Here is a 19,767-nt window from a genome sequence, read left to right on the forward strand (position 1 = left end):
CTAATTTTACTTAAAAGCACCCTTACTAAATTGTGAAGAAAACATAGTTTATAGCATGAGCTTCTCAGTAGGCTAAGTAGGAGCAAGAATTGACTGTGTAAAAGGAGACAGATATCTGAATGGAAAATATTTGATTCAGTTTATTTGATTTGGCATTTCCATTTTGAAAGAAAATACAAATGTTATCTTTTCCACCACCAAGTAACATAAAAGAAAGATGTTTCTGTCTTGTGTAAAAGGAGTTCAGAGATTGATGTTTAGTGATGAACAAAAGAATTTGTTTTTACATCAGCACTGCATGATGACTGTGTATTGACCAACAGACAAATATTGCTGTAATGATTTGATTTTTAATGGATAAAAATATGTCTGTAAATTATTGTCTTCCCAAAGATTAACATAGTCAGTGTCTTGTTAGATGCTTCCTAGCTCTAAAAATGGAAAGGAGAAAAGTCCCTTGATATTGTGATGCAATGAAACTCTAGGATAATACACTTACCAGATAGTAAAGGGGACTGATACTCAGAGCTAAAGAGTTTGGTGGAGATTTTAAAATAAAGTAGATACATAGAATTATTTAGATTGGAAAAAATCTCTTAAGATCATCAAGTCCAGCTGTTAATCCAGCACTGTCACAACCCTCCACTACACCATGTGCTTAAGGGTGACATCTACACATCTTTTAAATACCTCCAGGGATGTTGATTTCACCACTTCCCTGGCTTGATAACCTTTTTGGTAAAGAAATTTTTCCTAATATCCAGTCTAAACATGCCCTGGTGTAACTTGAGGACACTTCCTCTTGTCCTCTCTCTTGTTCCTTGGGAGAAGAGACTGACACTCCCTGGCTGCACTGTCCTTTCAGGGAGTTGTAGAGGGCAATGAGGTCCCCCCTGAGCCTCCTTTTCTCCAGGCTGAACAAGTCCAGTTCCCTCAGCTGCACATCAGCAAGTTGTTAAAAGGAGCTATTAAAACTGCATTTAACTTACTGGTTATATTCCTTCAACTAAGTTTGTGATAGTGAGTACTGGAATAGGCTAGGTGCAGCAGAATTAATTTACCCACATTCACATTTAGGGGACTGGGAAGCATTTACACTGCAAAATGTAACTTAGAGACATTCCTTCCCTTTTATTCTATATCTTTTTTTCCCTTGCATTTTACAGCAAGTGTCTGGAGAAGATGAAGTTGAAATCTCAGATAAAGATGAACCTGATGGAGATGGAGATGGTTCCAGTGATTGCCCCACTGTCAGAGCCCCATTAACCTCACTGAAAAGCCACCAAGGAGTGGTCATAGCAGCTGACTGGCTTGTTGGGGGGAAGCAAGCTGTGACAGCATCGTGGGACAGGACAGCAAACCTGTATGATGTAGAGACTTCTGAACTTGTCCATTCTCTTACAGGTATTTGTTCACTTGCAAAAAAGTTAAATTGGTGGTTTGTTTTTATATGAGGGATTATTTGTAGATACTAAAACATTGAGAAAAGAAAGTTGTTTCTCTGGAGCAGGTTGTGTGTACAATCTGCTGCTCAGTGTTGTAGTAGTTTTTGAAATAGCAAATTTGTAATTGAAATTGTAAATCCTCTGAGCGTGAATTTGTCTTCTTTTAAGTTTATGATTTAACCTGTGAAAAAATAGTTGTTTAATTTTAATGTACCCAAATTTTAGGTCTTGCAAAAGGCTTTTGCTGTGTTGATAGTGTGTTAAGCAGCAATAACCTACACTACTGAATGGGAAATAAGTAGTGCGGTTTTTGCCTTCAAAATTCCCAAACTTTTACAGCAGTAACAGTGTTGTCATTATAGTTTAGCATTTAAGTCCTTGTTCTCCCAAATCACATCAGGGGTCACCATTTGTTGTCATTCATTACAATGATTCTATTATCATTTCATTGCAAGGGTTCCATATTGCCAGAGTTTTGTACCTCCTTGATGTTTCTTGTAGGCAGCTCCTCCAGGCACTGACTCTTCCTTGTCCTTAGAGCAGCCAATTGACTCCAGTTCCCCTCAACCAACCAATCCTCTCTTTTATAACACTCTTCTTATTGGCTACATCTGTGGCCTGTTCACATCAGGCCTGCTTCTAATCCTTAATAATTAACCCAGCTGCAACTCTTTAGGGGTTAAGATTACTTTCTATACAACCCTTATTTACTTATATTATATCCCCCTACATAACAAGATTAAATTTCAGAATGACCATTACTCCTTTCTGTTTGGGAAAAAGAGGAAAAAATCATCAGCATGTCATTCCAAGTGTATGTGGAAATGAAAGCTGTTATTTTCATGCCCTGACACGTTGTGATGTGTGGCCGTAGGGCACGACCAGGAGCTCACGCATTGCTGTACGCATCCCACGCAGCGCCTCGTGGTGACATCGTCCCGCGACACCACCTTCCGCCTGTGGGATTTCAGAGATCCTTCTATCCATTCTGTGAATGTCTTTCAGGGCCACACTGAGTAAGTGACAGCTCCTTCACAGGTTTTCTTCAAGTTTGAAAAGTTGCAAATCTGCCCAGAACTGTTCCTGTGTGCTTTTTGAGGTGCTGAGTTCATTCCTGTTTTGTGAGACTGATTTTCACAGAAACCCCCAGTTGTCCTCCTTCAAATGTAGCAGTACATAATTTCCAAAACAGCAGCCAGGGCTCTTGGTGTGCTCTTGCTCATATGGTAAGTCTTGATAAAAATTGTTACAATTAAAGGTGATTTAGGGTATGAGGTTCTTTTTGGCATTGGTTATGCTTGCAGTTTGGGGTTATTGCTGTAATGCAGTGGATCTGGCAGATTGCCTCTGCTTGTCTTGATACTGACTGTGAAGTAAAGGTTACTCCTTTGAAACCAGTGCATACAAAGGGATTAATTTTTACTCTTAAAAGCCTCTAATTTTTACATAAAATAAGAAATAAAAGCACAGGCACTGATTGTCATGTTCTGTCAAAACAGTGATTCTGATGTAACTTTTTTAGTTACCAATTTAGGCTTAATGTTTTTATACTGACTACTATTGAACGTGGATAAATCTAGTCCTGAGAATCTGTGTTCTGGTTCTGTGTTCACTTGCTGGTTTTGGAGCTCTGATACATGGAAAATGCAGGTGTAACTTGGAAATACTTTACCCAAGGAAGCAAATCTTTTCTTGACTTGTGAGTGTGTGAGCTTGACTGTTTCAGAAAAAAATTCACCTCCCTCCTTCAGAATAAAAGATGATTGTTAATCCTAGCTTAAAATATAAACCCCAAGTATTTACTCAGTTTTGGTTTTTGTTAATTGTGTAATTTACATTATGACTGAGTTTCAGTACCTCTTTTTCATTTTCTCATAGCCTACATATAACCAGAAACCTCTTTAACCCCACCTGCTCTGGACTCCTGAGCTTGATAAATTACTTGGTGCTTCACAATCATCCTGTATAAGTGGCCATCTTCTCCTGATCAAGCAGTAAGCTTGATTTTGTGGCCTACATCCTAGAATTGTTTCATCTCATCACTTTTGTATTCTTCTATCACTTCCCTAGAACGTTGTATAAAGTTGTAAGGTTTTGTATCCATTGGTGCTTGCATTTTCCCCCAAGCTGATTAACTGCTTTGTCTCAGGATGTTTTTTTAGAGACATGACCAAGACTGACACTTGTGTTTTCCCATATATTTGCTGAGACCAAATGATGTTGACCTTGGCTGATGGTACATACTGTAAAAACTATTAGCTGGTGTTTTGGCTTCTATTGCTGAGATCTATAAACTAGCAGAGTTTATTGTCTAGGAATGGAATAGACCTTGTGCAACCTCTTCAGTCACTCTTACTCTAGCTTTTAATCATCTTTATATTTGTGTTTTTCTGCTGTATCAGCTGTCTCTGTTTTGTACTTTGAATGTATGAGTTTTTAGTATTGACATACAGTGCATTTGGTGAAAGAGCCTAAATTTGATGGTCTCAAAACTGATTTTACTTTTCAGTGGCCTGGGCTGCTGAGGTCTCTCATTTGTGGAAGGGGTAATTCTATTACAGAAGGTGTTTCACTGGTGAATGCAGACAGAGCAAAGATGGAGGGGTTTGATATTTTTGCAGTTGAGACATACTTGGGGGAATTTTATTTTTGTTCTTTTATTGTACCGCCTACTGGCAAAATATTTTTAAATTACCCTCTAATCAACACAGCAACAATCTCTTCACAGTAAGCAGCATAGTAGAAACTTTTTTTTTTTTTTGGCTTTTCTGAATGTCTGTTTGAATAATTTGCCAAGTGTTTAATATTTTGATAGGCCCTTGGCATCACTTCTATAAATTGGATGTTACAGTTGTTAACACTGATGATTTAAAGTCCTCAACCATAAGTTTTAACACCCTCTGGCTGAATAGTACCTGATGAATCTGGCGCTCACAGAGCAGCTATTTTTTCACCAGATCAACTCCTAATGCGCTATGCCAATATAATTAGATGCCAAACATCTCAATCCCGAGGCCAGCATTCCGTGTTTATTGTGTCGTACACCCAAAATCTCATCCCAGCCCTCCCTTCCTCCCGGCGCGGCATCCGCGCTGCCGCCGCTCACCAGCAGGTGGCAGCACCGGCCCGAGGCAGCGGGGCGATCCCAGCCGGCGCCTTTAATTGGCCCTAATGAGCGACGCTGGGGCTGCGGCTCGTTATCGTGTAAAAACTAAAACTGATGCTGATGTGCTGAGAGAATAAAGAATCCTGTTACAGACAGAGTAGAGAAAGCTTTTATAGAGTTAATTGATGTCAAAAAATGAAGAGTTGCAGTGCGTTGTCCTGTATGTAAAAGTGACGGTATGTCATCATCTGGGAGAGATTATTTGTATTTTAAGTGGACTGAGAAATCACCTTTCATTTTAGTGTCCTGAACATAGCTTTATTAAAAGCAGAATGTTTCTTATCATCTACTACTAAGACAGTTTAAGAAAATAAATTCTCTTCCAGTAAGGCCAGAAGGAATCATAGTGATCAACCTGTCTGTCTTGAGCTGCTTGCATTGTTAACTGTTTTGAATTAAGGGGTAGTTTTAGAATTGCCAACTGTGTGTTAGGTTGTTCCAATGGTAAAGATTTCAACTTACCTCTTGGCAAATTCTATAAGTTGCTTGTTTAACTTCCCTGTTAAACAAGAGAAGTTAAACAAGCAACTTATAGAATTTGTGCTTCCTAGTCGCCCTAGCTTCAGATTCATCTTATGGCTTTTTTATCTTCAAGATCTTTGTTTCTTATGTTAATTGTGGAAATTTCCTGTATTTTCTTCTTGTATTTTCTGTTCTTATTTACAAGTCATCTAATTTGCCTCAAAGTCTGTTTCCAAGTATATTTTGACATTTATAGACTAAGTATAGTGCACTGATAGTACTTTTGCCCTTCGAGTCTGCATTCAGCTGGGGTCTTTTTCAAAGTTGTATCTTACCATGGAAGTTTCCAGTTCTGTAAACATTACTTGTTTACATTTTTCATATATATGTGTGTGTGTGTATGAATATGACTGTTTCAGTTCAATAAATGACTTATTTGCCTGTGCCCTACTCACATAGCAGTAAAAATATCTTGTCACTTACTGTTTTAGATCTGCCATGCTCCCCAGCTCATCTCACGTATTCTTTACTGATGAAAAAAATACGAAATGGTGTGGAAATAAGACTGATGTTTATTAAATATAAATATTTTTTATTGTCTGGTTTTGTATGTGCACCATTAGGAATTTGTCTTGGTAGTGTTGTGAATCCCCAGTCACATCCCCATATGAGGAGTTTAATAGAGCCCTGGGAAAAGATTACATTTATGTTATAATCCAGGCACTAACTTGTGGCCTTTAACTAAATTGATCTCCTGAGTTAAAGCCTCCAAAAATCATACTGGTGACTCATATTCCAATATCTTTTTTCCAGCAGAAACTGCTTTGAAATACATGATTGATAATAACATCTGTTCTCCTGTTGAGAAATTATTCAATTTAGAGGTTACTGATTAGAGCTCTTCAAACTGAACTAAGGTTTTGTTCCGTGGAGCAAAATGGTTCTGCCGTCTACATGGCAGTTTTCATTCCACTTCACTTGTGCTTTCCTTTGCTGACACCTGCACAGCCCATCTTGTCCCAGCTGTGAAGCCTTGCTTTTCCCAATACAGTGGCCTGGTTGAGTAACTCTGGTGTTGACATGCCCTTGAATATCTGCTTGATGAGTTTTTCTGTCCCTTTTAGCACTCTGCATGTGCTGGGGTGCGTCTCGATGTGTGGAGCCTTCTAAAATGTTAATGCTGGAAATGTTTACCATTTGCAGCTTAAAAAAAAAAATCTTAGTCTATACAGGTCTAGCCAGTACTTTACAGATTTTATACATTTGTTCTGACAGTTTAGTAACGCAGGAAATAAATTAATCCCCTATGGGCAACAGAATGTTTATTAGCTAGTGGATTCACATACAGTGTTTAAACTGCAGCTTTTGCTATACATTTGAAGTATATTGATGCTTATACGCAGCTGAAAAATTACTTGGTAAATAATAAAAGGTTTTGTTTTCTTTAATGACTGTCAGAGGTACACAGTGGCTGGGGACATTGCTCTTGAAATGCTTTAAAAAAAAAATATGCAGGGCTTCCAAGTCTGTATTTGCAAATACCATCCTTCAAAGAATAAAGTGATATCTTCAGAAGCAGCTTTGTGTTGCTACCCTTAAGTGAATATCCTTTGTTAATGCTTTTTGGTTGTTCAGTATATAGTTATGCACCACTTTGTCATGGCAATTGAATGCATTTTCCGCTTTAAAAACCCCCATAAATTGGAGTGGGTATTTTTGTCCTAGCCCAAAAAAATGAAAAAGTTTGTTTACTACTTTTCAAACTTACTGATCCTTGTGGCTAAATTGGGCCAGTGCATCAAGCATGAATGTGTGTTAGCTGTGGAATCTGTATGAGTGTTACTTTCTGGGCAAACTTGGGAAAAAATTGCTGATTGTGGATCTTATGTTATTTCTTACAAAGAGCTTATAGCTCTTTTGGACTGCAGCATATTCCATCTCCTTTCACTCTGCTTGTGTGGCTCTAAGAGACCAGAAGGGAAAGTTCCTGTTCATTTGCTGCCTGTATGTCTCTGAATGTGCCAGCTGAATGGTGAGTTGTGCTTCATCCTGAGAACTTCGAAATTAGAGAATTGCAAATATGTCTTGTTTCAACTTTGTTTTCCAACTCTTATGCTTCCTGAAGAATCTACATTAAAAATACAAAAATTATTAAGCAGCTGCTGATTAGGATGCTGGGCTGAATTCTGACATTTAGTGAATTGAGAGTTAATGTCAAAATGGCATTCTGTTTCAGGAGAACAGTAATTGCTTTAGTTTTTGTGGGCACTTGGGTTTGCCAAGGTCATTTGGCTTTCTCAGATTCTTGGGTCTGCAAGATTTAATTCTCATATCTTATTTGTGTCTGTTTTGAATATATTGTTCTTGAAAGAGCAAGTCATGGTAGGGGTAGAAGTGCCTCTTATCCAGGCAGCAATGCCATTAGACATCCCTGTTGGAAGCAGTCTTATTCTAGATATGCCCAATATTACAAGGTCACTGCTAGGTATTCTTATTCAACCACACTTTCTTGGTGAAGTTAAAGCATGTGTTAGTCCTAAAAATGCAGGCTTTGCACCTTTGACTAAATTGGGCTTTTAGTTAAAACCTTTTGTGCCAAACAAAGTGTAACCAGTTGGATGCTATCAGTGGTGTTTGATCAGTCTAACACATCTGTTCTTTTCAAGATAGTCCTGTTCTTGCTTCAGTTATTAATGACTTTAGTGATGCTTTGTCTACTATTTTTCTGTTGTTGCTCATCAAAGAATGCCTTAGGCATTCCCCATGCAAAATTTTTGTGATGAAACATTCAGTTTTCTTCCCAAGCCTCACTGATTAACTAGATGGTTCTGATATTGCTATTAATATTCCTACCTTGTTTTGTCTGCTGAAGGACATTTTCCTCTTGCATTTCATTGAAAAAAGGCTCCAAACTTGCATTTCACACACTGTTCTGATCCTACATTTGCATGTTGAATATTCTTTAAATGAAGATTATGGCCTGGGCTCAAAGCTCTAGGGTTAGCTTTTTTGAAATGCTTCTAGTGCTTCTGGACATTTTTACAAAACATTTTGGTTTGCATTTACTACACAGATAGAGCATGATAAGAATTCAGTGGTTTTCTGAGACTTGTTAGCAGCCTTAATAACTGATAGCTCAGGGATCCAGCTTTGAATGTGCCTCCCTTCCCTTGCTGAGTGCTTCTCCATAGATCTATTTCAGGACAGACTAGGGCCAGCATGTTTTACATGCCTTCAGCCCATCCAAGCCACCACTTCTTGCTCCCTTGCACAGCTTGAATTCCCAGTTTTCTCTTCTAACATTCTGCCAGCCTGATACTGGCATGGAGTTATCAAAGTGCTACTCTCTACAGCTCCCTGAAAGGAGGTTGTAGCCAGGTCAGTCTCTTCTCCCAGGCAGCCAGTGACAGGACAAGAGGAAATGGTCTCAAGCTGCTAAGGGAGGCTTAGGTTGGACATTAGGAGGAATTTCTTGACAGAAAGGGTGATTAGACATTGGAATGGGCTGTCCAGGGAGGTGGTGGAGTCATGGTCCCTGGAGGTGTTTAAGGAAAGACTGGATGTGGCACTCAGTGCCATGGTCTGGTTGGCACAGTGGTGTTTGATCACAGGGTGGACTCAATGACCTCTGAGGTCTTTTCCCACCTAAATGATTCTGTGCTTCTGTAATTCCTTCGTGGTTTGCTCTTACCATTTCTTAAGTTGCAGAAAAAAAGCTCTGCTGATATTTGGAGATAAATCCACAGACAGACTTTGGGAATTATGTGGAATGATATGTGTAGCTCTTGCTGGAGTTGAGTGCTTTTAGCATTTCTGAAGCCTGGATGCACTCAAATGTGGGTGGGCTCCTTACCTGGGCTTCCTGTGGCCAGTGCCTTCTCCTGTTGAGATGGGGTTGTCCACATCTGGAGGTTTTAAACACAGTTCCTGGCTTCCCCTCAGGCTGCAGACTGCTTAATGTGGGGATATGCTTTGTTCCTCTAAAACAAAGGAAACTTGTGCAGCAAATGTATTACCAAATTGAGCTTCCTTTAGGTTTTGTTTCTCAGTTTTACTACTGAAAATGAGAGCCATATTTGAGCCCTCAAATTGTGCTGGTTGCATACAACTGTAGGTAATTGTATGTATTCAAGCTACCTTGAATAAATTCATCTGAAAGCTCTGGTTTAGTCCATTTTCATCCCACACACAGATTAATGCATGTAGATGCCTGTTCATGAAGTTGTGTTGTCTCCCAGTTTGATGGTAAATCCCAGTTTAGGTTGCAAATCAAAATGGAAAGAGCAGTGTTAACTTCTTTTTTGGTGCATTGCCAGCGAGAGTTCTGCATCAGCATTTCATGGTCCAACATTTTCCACGTTTTTCCTTCCCCCCCTTCCCCTATGTGTGAAATTTCAGCAGATTGTTATGCAAAGCAGTTTTGTGTCTCAGTGTGACTGGGAGACAGCTGTTGGGCCTAATGAGGAGTGCGAGCAGCGCAGCATTTCTGGTGATTGAGACCCACGCAGGGAGCAGGATGGTGGAGGCCAGGCACTGGTGTGTGCTGAGGAAGTGCCACGCTGTCAGCTGGAAGTACACGCTCGGCTGCTCCCTGTGACAAGATAAATGAGTTTTGCTGGGCTTTGGCGGAGGCTGAAGCTTTTTTGGAGAATAGTTGTAGCACACCAAAGTCCCTGTGGGACCCACAGTTTGAAGTGTCATAAGACTGCTTCCTCTTTGCTTGTTTCTTTCTTTTTTTTCTCTAATGTCCTACAATACCTGTCATCTTTTTGAGTTATTAAAAATCTAATGTCTTCTAGCGTTCAATTAACATGGGGGCTGATGATCTTTTGTTGACACTTTTTATTAATTTAGCCAAGGGGATGTTAACCAGAGTTTTATCTGAGTGAGAACAAACTGAAGACTAATATAAACAAAAATTAAATCTAGCCACATGAAAATAGAGGGGAAAGGCTTTTAATTTTTGTGATATGGATGGGGTTATGGAAGCAATACTTTTGAAAGGTTATTAGTTTATTGGCTGATTCTGTTAACTTCTTTCTTCCAACAGATTTTGTGTCCCTTTCTTCCTTCTCACCATTCCCCTTTAGTTGGGCTGAAATCCTGGTTTAGTTTATAAGTAGGAAGTGGCTTTTCTTCTTCTATTTTGTTTTAATTAAAAAAAAACAAATAAACACAAAACAAAAAAAAAAGCTGAGATGCATCTGTCATATTAAGAGATGCCTCAGTTGGAGTACCAGAGGAGACAGAATGTAATTTGTACTGCATAAGATCTGTGAGTGTAGCACTTGCTCATGTTTTAGATCTGTAGTGTTGAGTGTACTTTTGAATTTTAATGCATGTGATTTTTTAAAAATATTAATTCATTATGTACTACTTTAAAGTAAAAAAGAAAAAAAAACCCAAAAAACCACTTTGTCTTTACTCTGATGAATGAAGTGCTGATAACCCTCCCCAGAATTGTCAGGTTTGTGGGAATGGTGATACTGTTTTGGCCTTTCTAGACTTAAAACTTCAAGCCCTGCAATCCTGTTTGGAAAAGGAGATGTCTTTGGCAATTGAATTGAGTGTTTCCCTTAGAAGAGTCATGCTTCATTTTTGTAAAAGCACAGGGAATGTTATGCAGACATCCATATAATGTCTGCTTTGGAACTGGGACCAAAATTTTTGGTCATAAACACTGGGTCCAGTGAGAAGTGTTTTTATATTTAGCCATTAAATTCAAAGCTCCTTATGTAAAAGATTGTTTTCATAGTCCCATGTGCTTGCAGATAGTGCACATCCCAACCTGCAGGGCCTTGCAGGGCTGAGCTGAGGGTGAATGGAGGGCTCAGACCACTAAGCACCTTTAAAGTTGTCACTAAAAAGAGACCAGCAGCTTTCCCTTTGCCTTTCTATCTCTTGCCCTATTTCCAGAGAGCTACAGAAGAATTTAAGTGCATTTTTATTTTACAAACTTTTGCTTGGTGTACCCAGTAATATCTGAACAGTTAAGCTGGAAAGGATTTTGTTATCTTTTGAGAGTCTTTGGAGGAGCAGGAAGGATTGATCTAACCTGGGGTTGGCATTCTGTTTTCCTGGCAATAGTTTTGAATGTTTTCATTTAAAAATGATAAATCTGGGGATTAGAGAACCTTATGTGGTCAAAGAAACTTAACCATTTTTGAAAATGATAAATGATAAAGCAAAACCAATATGAGATCAAAGAAGCTGGAAAGCTCTTTAAAGTTTTGAAAAAAGCACCCAAAAGTGGAAGGTTATTTTAAGACAGTTTCCCAATGTATTCCAGCTGTAATTGGAGTAAAATGTATGATGGAGAAAGAGATCAGATTTGTTTGTTGGCAGCAGAATACTAAAGCACAGTATATTCATTCACCTGGAGATTTTCTATGACTTGAATTCTTTATGCTGTTGTGTGCTAGGAAGTCTCCCAATGTGTGTGGAAATTATGGAGATTGAATAGAAAACTTTAAACTTCTACACTTTGTTTCAAATGTATTGCAGCAGTATAGAGATTAATAAAAGCCTGATTTTTTTTTTCTGAGCTTCTTTGTAGAGAACTAGTGAGAAGTGCAGGTGTTGGTAAATTTAAAGGAGTTTGGGCTGGTTGGAGACAAGTTTGGTGGTAAGAAGATGCCAGCTGTATTGTGCAGCAGCTTGACTGCACGAGTGAGTTTTCTTCCCAAATGAGATGGTGCCTGATGAAAGTGACTCAGCAGTTGTGGTCTTCATGTATGTTTTAACTTTTTGACTTTTTGTTCACAAAGTCCAGAAGATTCTTCGAAGACCTCTTGGTTCTTTCTGTAATTATCTCCCTGGTGGCTTAGCTGCACTCTAATAATGTGTTAGGAAACTTGGTATCATGAAAAAGTGGGTCTTCATCCTAATTAAAACTTAATTTGGTGTCAATTTAAATTAAGAGGCTTGCATAAACTGGTCCATTGTGACCTGGCTTGTGCTAATCTTAATCAGCAGCTTGGATAGGACATGAATTCAAATTTCTGCAGAACAACTAAAGTGACAGTAACAACTGACAACTTAAATTAAAATTACTAAGTTCTAAGAAATTGATGTGCATGACCCAAGTTACAAGATAGGTCATTAAATCAAATCTGTAGAAACAAAATTGAGAAGCCTTCCCTAAAAATGCTTTGTTAGTACATTATGTGGGCAGAAAATAACTGGCTTTGAGTTGGGAGTTCACACAATTACAATGAAAATTGTAGTATAAAAGCTTTTAATTGGTTAATATGAAATAAAGGTAAAGTATTTAAAAATAGTTATAGAATCATTCTGAAAATTGTTTGTTTGAGCCCAATATATTGATGACATACTGTTATCTGAGGCTGTAAAATACAAAGATAATAAAATTCTAAAAAACAATTCTTTATAAAATAGCTACTGGAAGTAATATGTTGGACTTTCAATTGCTAGAAATATTCTCATGAGTATGTATTCTCAGTCTTTCTCTGACTGCCCTTGTGCATTTCTAGGCATGCTAGGTAAAATTTGAAGAACTGTATGCTTGTCCTTCTTACTGCTACTTGCCATTTTTTATCTGACTCTCAGACTTCAGCTGCTTGTAAAACAGGACTAGAAATCACCATTGGAGATTGTTAATTGCTGTAGCTATTGGTAGTGGAACTACATTGGAGACTCTGTGTGTGGATTACAGCATGTTCCTGTGTGTGTACAGAACAGCTTTAGCTGCATCTCAGGTGTTTGGGATCTCCTCAGTATCTGTGCAGTGAATGAAAATGTCTGGGATAGTTCTACAGAAATCTTGGGTGGAAAGAAAAGCTTGGTTACTGATCTCAAATAACTTAAGAAGATTTGTACTCTGTGCTACTAATTCTGTTGGGGTTGTGTGATAAACCTGCAGAACTTCAAAAGTGAATTCAGGCCCAAGACTGGGCCTCTTTAGCTCATGTCAGAATGAGTGGAATATGAAAGATGCCTCCAGAGTGAGTCTCTACTGTTGGGCTGCTTCTCTTAGCACTCAGGCCACTCAAGCCCTGTTCACCTTGAGTGTCATAGCTTCTTGTAAGAATATTTTTTAATTCAAACCTAACTACTTGGAATTTTAAAATTTCAGATTACTCTGCTTAAAAAAAAAAGGCAAGCTACATGTGCTAAAGGAAGCACGGGAGCAGAAAATAAAACTTTTAATCAGATGCTAGCTTAATAAAGAAGTTTAGAGTTTGACATCTTTGTCTTTACTCCTGGTTGTTTAGCACTGTGACATCTGCAGTTTTCACTGTGGGAGACAACGTTGTTTCTGGTAGTGATGACCGTACAGTAAAAGTCTGGGATTTGAAAAACATGAGGAGTCCTATTGCAACCATCCGCACAGATTCTGCAGTCAACAGGTGAGCAGATCTCTGGGTTACTGCTTTGCTTAATTCATGCTTTCTTAATGAATTCTTAATTACTTTCACATGTAGGAATGGTTTAAAGCTGTGCCACAGAGATGTAGACTGGGCATTTCTTTCCTGAGAGGGTGGTCAAATCCTGGAACAGGTTTCCTGGAGAGGTGGTTGATACACCAAGCCTTCCAGTATTTAAGAAGTATTTGGACAATACCCTTAATAACCTGCTTTAAGCTTTGGTCAGGCATTAACTGGTCAGGTAGTTGGACTGGATGATTGTTGCAGGCACCTTTCAACTGAAATAGTCTATTCTATTAATTCACTGAATATATATTTATTTTTTGTCCCTGAAATTAAACTTGAGATTTATAGAAATTTGAAAAAGGTCTGAAATGGTTCTATAAAGTGCAGGTGTGATCAACATTAATTTTTAGTAAGTACATTGCTTTTAAGAAATCTTCTATAAGAAAATACTGATGTTAAGGCTATTTGAGGATCTAGTACAATAGAAAATTGTTGGGAAGATAAAAGTTTGACAAGAAAGTCTCATAGCTATGTATGCTTGGCAGAAAGATTTTTAAATGTAGAGTCTGATGAAGGAATAGAGATGGAAGCAAGTTTTGATATAGAAGAAAAGAATTGCTGAGCCAGTCTTACTGGATAACCAAGAAGGCAAAGGGTGTGTTAGTTAAAAGGGGTTTTTATGACTTAGAGCAAAGGATAAACCCACCTCAAACAAGAAGATGTTTTTACCAAGCAGAAAGACAGCACAGGCAAACAAGTCAGCAAATGTTGCAAGTAGGAAAAAAGTCTCAGAATTTTCCACTGCAAGAAAACTGAAAAACAACTTCTAGCTTAAACTGTAATGAATATGGTAATTATGGTAGTTATGATAGGCTATAGATAATAGTTAAGGTATAGATTGGTTCTGCTGTATTAAGATGCTCAGCAAAGAAAAGTATAAAATGCAATGTAACCAAAACCAAGGGGTCTCCAGGCCTGCCTGCAGCTGGAGCTGACAGCTGTAGCCACAGTCTCTGTCACCCACGACCCTGGGCTGCTGTAACATCTTGGATGGAATAAACTGCACTTTGGAGAGCTGCCTGGAGTCCCACATCCCTCATTTCAGCTCTTACAAAAAATACCTCAATGGTTCAATATTTTTTTTCTCTTTCCGTTTGTGAATTCTAGCCAGGAAAAATTCGGCTGCATCCCTTCCTGTGAGGTTAAATTTGTGCTGTCAGTTTCTGCTTGCCAGGCCTGTTGTTTGCTCCCCAGCCTCCTTTGTCCCTTCTCTGCAGGATTAACGTGTGTGTTGGCCAGAGGATCATCGCCCTTCCCCACGACAACCGGCAGGTGCGGCTGTTCGACATGTCCGGGGTGCGGCTGGCGCGGCTGCCCCGCAGCAACAGACAGGTACCTGCAGGGCTGCCCTCCCTGCCTCTGGCCTTCCTCAGGCAGGGTTCAATGGCATTTGGTCTGTCTGCCTTACAGCTGAACAAATGCTGAGTGGCCTGGTCTGAATAAATATGCTGTTAGTTATTCAAAATAACCGACGTGCCAATGTGAAACATTTTGAACGTTTTTATTGGAGTTGGAGATGGTGTTTCAAGTGAATTTTATCATGATGTTTTCCCTTGCTAAAGTGCAACACATATCTGCCTTCTCTATGAAATGGAATAAGTGTGTAAGAGCATTGCTGATGTGTTTTAATGTCCTGATGTGAATCATGTCAGAAAAATGGCTCACTATGAGGTTTAATGGTGATTTTCTCATGGTGATTTTTCTTTTTAAATTACACAATATCTAATTGGTTTATACATTCCAAGCTGGATGGGGCTCTGAGTGACCAGGTGTACTGGAAAGCATCCCTGCCCATGCCAGGAAGGTTGGAACCAGATGATCTTTAAGGTCCCTTCCAACCCAAACCATTCTGTGATTCCATGACATAGAGACATAGAGGGAAAACATGAGGGTCAGTTTTGTGAGCTCACCTTTTATGACTTGGTGATAAATTTTAATTTTTTTCTTCTATGCTTATTCACATACATTCTAGATACATCCTACCATGTAATAAACCATCCTCGCTGCAGCCATCAGGTTTTGTGCATTCATGGCACTATTTGGCATGGCAGGCATCACTAATGGAGCAAATCAGACTAAGTAAAATTAATTGGATTATGTCACATAAATAGGCCTTTTTGGGGGTTGATTCAGCAGTTCTTGATAGAATTTAGGAAGGACTTCTAAGACTTACTTAATCTCTTTCAGATTTTTTTTCTAATTTAGGTAGGTTTTTTAATTTATTAATTACAGTCTTGAGGGGATTTTTTTGTGTATGTGTGCACATCTTCCTTTTTTCTTTAGTAGTTTCATTCAAGCTGACACTACTGAAATAATGACTTTATTTATTTATTTTTTAACCTGAATGTTGGTCAGAACCCTATTTTAGACATTTTTATTGCTATTGAACTATTTTCATCAGTATGACATTCTTCCTGCTGCAGTATTATCCCTCCTGAATTATGGATGATATGGACACTTAGTCTTGCAGGCTTGTTACAAAGTAGTTGCCAGCAAGTAGTTCCTTATTTTAAGACTGCTTTTATAATTAAAAATGCTAAAATCAAAATTTGATTTGCTTTTGTAAAGAAAATGTAATGAAAAAGGCCTATTTAACTAGATAGCAAACAGACCTTGGAAAACTGAAAAAAATTTGATGTGCCTTTTGCATCTGTCCTTATGGATGCAGTGCTGGTGCTGAGGAGTCACATCATTCTGAAGACTTTCAGCTTACAGATGCAGGTAGCAGTGACCTTTAGGATTCTCAGGGCTGTTTGCAGAGAGTGGGCTGAGGGTTGGCAGGGTTGAGCTGCAGTGGGCTGTTCCCAGCAGTCCCAGTCCGTGTCAGTAACGGCGCTGTCTCCCTCCCTCCCTCCCTCCCGCGCGGTGGCAGGGGCACAGGAGGATGGTTTGCTGCTGTGCCTGGTGTGAGGACCATCCCATCTGCAACCTCTTCACGTGTGGGTTTGACCGCCAGGCCATCGGCTGGAACATCAACATCCCTGCTTTGCTACAGGAGAAGTGAAATGCTGGGAGTTTCTGCGTTTGTGTCGCTGTGGACTTCTACACCTGGGCAGACTTTTCTGAACACTGGTCTGCTGTCGCTGTAACAGCTCTTCCCTGAGGGGAGACTTGAGCAAGTGTTGTTCTTGTTACCACATTGTGCACAGTTTGCATGGGTTGTACAGAAAAATGTGATTTTTTAAAAATTAGTTTGTCTTGTGTATGAAATTTTATATTTTGCCATCCACTGGTCAATATGTTCACTGTTGCGTAGAGCACATAAATGTTCATAAGTTATTTAGCATTTAATAGTTACACAGTAGGGCATTACATTTGTGACATAAATGTGAAACTTATGTAATTACTGTAGAGAGTGTATACAGTCTGTTACGTTTTTCCATGACTCTACATATCTGCCTTGTGTTAAAAGGAATCTGCAGGGCTAAAACTTTGAAATGAAGTGTGAATTTTGCTAGTTGTATGATTGTAAACATTTTCCTGTTTGCATCTGATTTAAATACTTTTTTTAGTGCTGCCATATAGTGCAACTTCAACTCCATTTTTACTCTAGTTACTAGAGAAATAGTAGATTTGAGAAGGAAAATGCAAGAAACTTGTAGTGGGTACAGACTGCCAGGTTTATTTGTAATCTTTTTTGTACTTTTTATTTTGAAAAAAGAAAAAGATTCATTCTGCCCTTCTTATATAAAGTGATTCTGAAACCTCATCACATTTCATATTAGCAAAAATCCAGGATATTATGATTCTAATCACTGAAATCTAGTCAAGCAAATTCTGAAGCACTTTAGTTTATAGCTATTGTTATAAACCATTTATGAAAGTTTGACTTTACCAGTGAATGTTAGCTAACCTTTGTGAGAAGGATTAATTCCTTTTGGTTATCTGCCCAGAAAGGAAATAGTTTATTTGGGGGTTGATGATTTTGTTTATGTACCTACAGTGAGCATACTTTTAATTGTGTTCACTTCCCATATTTTTATTTTGAGCCAGCAATACAAAGTAAATGAGTACTACCTCAAAAATGAATGTTGGTCAAGATGCATCAAATCTCTCTGTAGCCTAGAAAAAAGCACCTTTGGTCTGTGGCTGAAGTACTATCTCTGACAGGAGAGGAAAGACAATCATACTACATGTGATCCTTAAGGTAGTTAACACATAAAGCTAGTGGAGCAATACACTGTCAGCATCGTGTGTCACCCAGCCATGACAGGGGCACTGCAGTCTCTGTCCTGTTCCAAAAGGGGGCAATTAGCATAGCTCTCCCTTCTTTCTCCCAAATGATCTTTGGTTTTGCTCCTCACTGTGTTTAGGTGTTTTGCACTGGCAGTGGGGTGTTACTCTGCAGCTGCAGTAAATGCAGGTGGCAGCTGGTGTCTTGGAAGGAATGGAAGGGGCTGCTTCAGACAGACACTTGCTTTTGGCTGAAGGGAGATGCTGTCCCAACTGTCTGACATATCACAGTGTAAGATGAAGGGTGAAGGTAAGGAAGGGTGCACTCTGACAGTGGGAATCTTGGGGTTCATGGTGGCTTGGCAGATGTATTCAGAGGTTTTTATCTCATCATCATGATTCTGTGCAACTACAGCTGTGCTCATGTCCTCTGCATCACTGTTTGTAATGACATTAAGACATGTGTTAGCTGGTTCTCCTGTTAACTAACATTTGTGTGGGATGGGATGGGATAATGAATGCATCAGTGAGGAATGGAAGGGAAATGGGGGTCCTAAACATTGTTTTGGACTGTAACATTAAGGAAACACAAAATATTTAATGGAGAATATATGTAGTGTCTTTGTCATGTCACATGTCATCAGAGTGGTTTGATCCCACGTTTTTTTCTGTTGTGGGGTTTGGGTTTTTTTCTTGAGGTGCAAGGTGGACAACTGCACTGGAATAATCTTAAATACTCAAACTAGTGAGGTTGCAGAAAGCAGCTGCAGAGTTTTAAGTCTTCTGGTGGTAAGAGTTAAATGATAGTGACAATGTTTATTTTCACTTTTTTTCTTTTTCTCCTGGGTTTTTTGCTCTGGGTTAAAACCATTTGATGTTGGGTTACAGGTTTTATTCCTTAAGAAAACAAGACTCACTTTCTTTTAGTTGGTAACAGAGAGAACTTTACAAAGGTTTATGCTGTTTTTTTAAAAAAAGAGAAAAGTGTCTGGCCTGTACAAACAGTTTCTCCAGCATGGCCTGCATGTAGGATCTGGACAATGGCTCTCCTTTATTACCTGAGGCAGAGGAGAGGGTCACTGGTTTTGGTCCTGCTAAACTAAAGTGTCTAAGCTTCTCTCATACATATGTAGTACAGAACCACTGGACTCTATGCAGTTTAATCATCATTGCTGCAAACTTTTTATATCACCAGAGGGGCCATCTGCTGGCACCAGAATGGGTGAAACATTACATGGTTTCATTTTGAAAAGAATCAACCAAACAAGGTGCTAGAGCCACGTTCTTATGAGCAGGCTAATACTTAAATCAGCTGAACACTGAACTATCACTTAGTTTAGTTTTCTATACTGTAGTGAAGGGTAAGCCAAACTGCCATTCCTCTTGAAGCTAAACATATGAGCAGGGGTAGTGAATATACTACATTGACTAAAACATTTCATGGCTCTAAATGTTCTAAAGAGTGTTTTTTCAGCACTAACAATGTCCAGCATTTCATTAAATGGAGCAGAGTTGCAGTTACAGTTTCAGTATTGTGCAGAATTTCACAGAAAACTCATCACCAGGCAAAACCAAGCTTCTGTGTCTTTCTCTCAAGCAATGCACAGCAATTTTCACAAAGTTTGTGTATACTTTACAATCAGAAAGATCTGGAATGAAACATCTTATTTGTTGCCTAAATCTGTGAAAACTACCTTTTGGGGAAAAGAATTTATAAGTTATGTGGAACCACTTTTTATTATTCTGCTAATTTGTTTTTAGATGTAAAATGTTTTTCTTCATTACAATTCAAAATGCATTAAAACATTCAACAATTTTTTTTTTGCAATTTGCTGTTTTTCTGTGTTGCATTAAGGTTACTGTTGATGTCAATATTTCAATTTTTTGTAGTCAGAGGATCTCCCTATTCACTTTCCACTCTTCTACTAAAAAAGTTTGTTTCTGAGGCATTGATGAGCACAGTTTAGAAGAGAAGGCCAAGTCTGTTTATTACAGTAGGTTTTCTGTAGCACTAATGGTCACACTGCCAGTAAAGGGTGTTCAGGACTGCCTTTGTACTGTCTTTTCC

The 19,767-nt window shown here is 38.8% G+C and overlaps 1 protein-coding gene across 2 annotated transcripts in view; it reads left to right on the forward strand.

The window, feature by feature from the left end:
• WDR37 (WD repeat domain 37) overlaps positions 1-19,527 on the forward strand; it is a 44,476-nt gene extending 24,949 nt beyond the window's left edge. For both annotated transcript variants that reach the window (XM_071428637.1, XM_071428636.1), the window contains 5 exons: positions 1,167-1,404; positions 2,320-2,461; positions 13,308-13,442; positions 14,744-14,858; positions 16,399-19,527. In XM_071428637.1, the coding sequence (XP_071284738.1) occupies positions 1,167-1,404; positions 2,320-2,461; positions 13,308-13,442; positions 14,744-14,858; positions 16,399-16,530 (762 nt within the window). In that variant the 3' untranslated portion in view covers positions 16,531-19,527. The remainder of the gene's footprint in view (positions 1-1,166; positions 1,405-2,319; positions 2,462-13,307; positions 13,443-14,743; positions 14,859-16,398) is intronic.
• The last annotated feature ends 240 nt before the right edge of the window (positions 19,528-19,767 follow it).

The sequence above is a fragment of the Agelaius tricolor genome, unplaced genomic scaffold, assembly GCF_023055355.1.
Source record: "Agelaius tricolor isolate 1412-34295 unplaced genomic scaffold, bAgeTri1.0.p SCAF_6, whole genome shotgun sequence".
NCBI lineage: Eukaryota > Metazoa > Chordata > Aves > Passeriformes > Icteridae > Agelaius > Agelaius tricolor.